The 714-nt window shown below is 39.4% G+C and overlaps 1 protein-coding gene across 1 annotated transcript in view; it reads right to left on the bottom strand.

The window, feature by feature from the left end:
- LOC119581759 (E3 ubiquitin-protein ligase synoviolin B-like) overlaps window positions 1–714 on the bottom strand; it is a 12763-nt gene that overhangs the window by 9354 nt on the left and 2695 nt on the right. Inside the window, exons 2-3 of the mRNA XM_037929892.1 lie at window positions 503–595; window positions 113–314 (exon numbers count right to left, since the gene is read on the bottom strand). Coding sequence (XP_037785820.1) covers window positions 113–314; window positions 503–595 — 295 coding nt within the window. The remainder of the gene's footprint in view (window positions 1–112; window positions 315–502; window positions 596–714) is intronic.

Consider the following 714-nt stretch of genomic DNA (forward strand, 5'->3'; position numbering starts at 1 on the left):
ACACAAGTATTACTTTATTAATTGCTCTTATCCACAAAAAAAAAAAAAATCATAAATAAAGACCAAAACATAAAAAATCCAATTTCCAGACCAAAGGCCAAACAACACCCACATGTGACCCGAACGTGGAAGAGCAGGGTGATGACTGGCGAGCGCTCCATGAAGTCGACCCGGTAGTCCGCCAGCCAGTGGAACGCCTTTAGAAACAGCAGCACCGTGAACAGCGCCACAAACTTGGGGGAGAAGTCGTCACGAAAAACAGTGAAGGCGAGGCAGGTCTCCGTGACAGCATAAAAGGATCGCTCAATAAGATGCTGTGGTGGATTGGAAAAGGCATTAACAATGTGACAAATCCATATGTAATGGGACAATAATCAAAGCTTTATATGAATTGAAACTCCATCTAACTTCAATGCTCTCAAAATATAATCATACCAGAAGACATCTCTGTTAAACTTTAATTTTGACAAAAACTTTATCATAAAACAAACGCCTCCTTTACCTCAAACTCAGCTGCACGGAGGGCACCAAAGAACACTTTCTTCAGTAGTTTTCCCAGCAGTATAACCATTGTGAAGGCCAAGAGGTATATTGCCTGAAAGTTAAGATAAACAGATGGAAATGATAATAACAATAAAAGAAGTACATTATGTCAACTAATTAAACATTACATATGCTGACACTGTGGGATTGACATTTTAAGCATGGTGACAA

Source organism: Penaeus monodon, chromosome 15, assembly GCF_015228065.2.
Source record: "Penaeus monodon isolate SGIC_2016 chromosome 15, NSTDA_Pmon_1, whole genome shotgun sequence".
NCBI classification, from domain to species: domain Eukaryota; kingdom Metazoa; phylum Arthropoda; class Malacostraca; order Decapoda; family Penaeidae; genus Penaeus; species Penaeus monodon.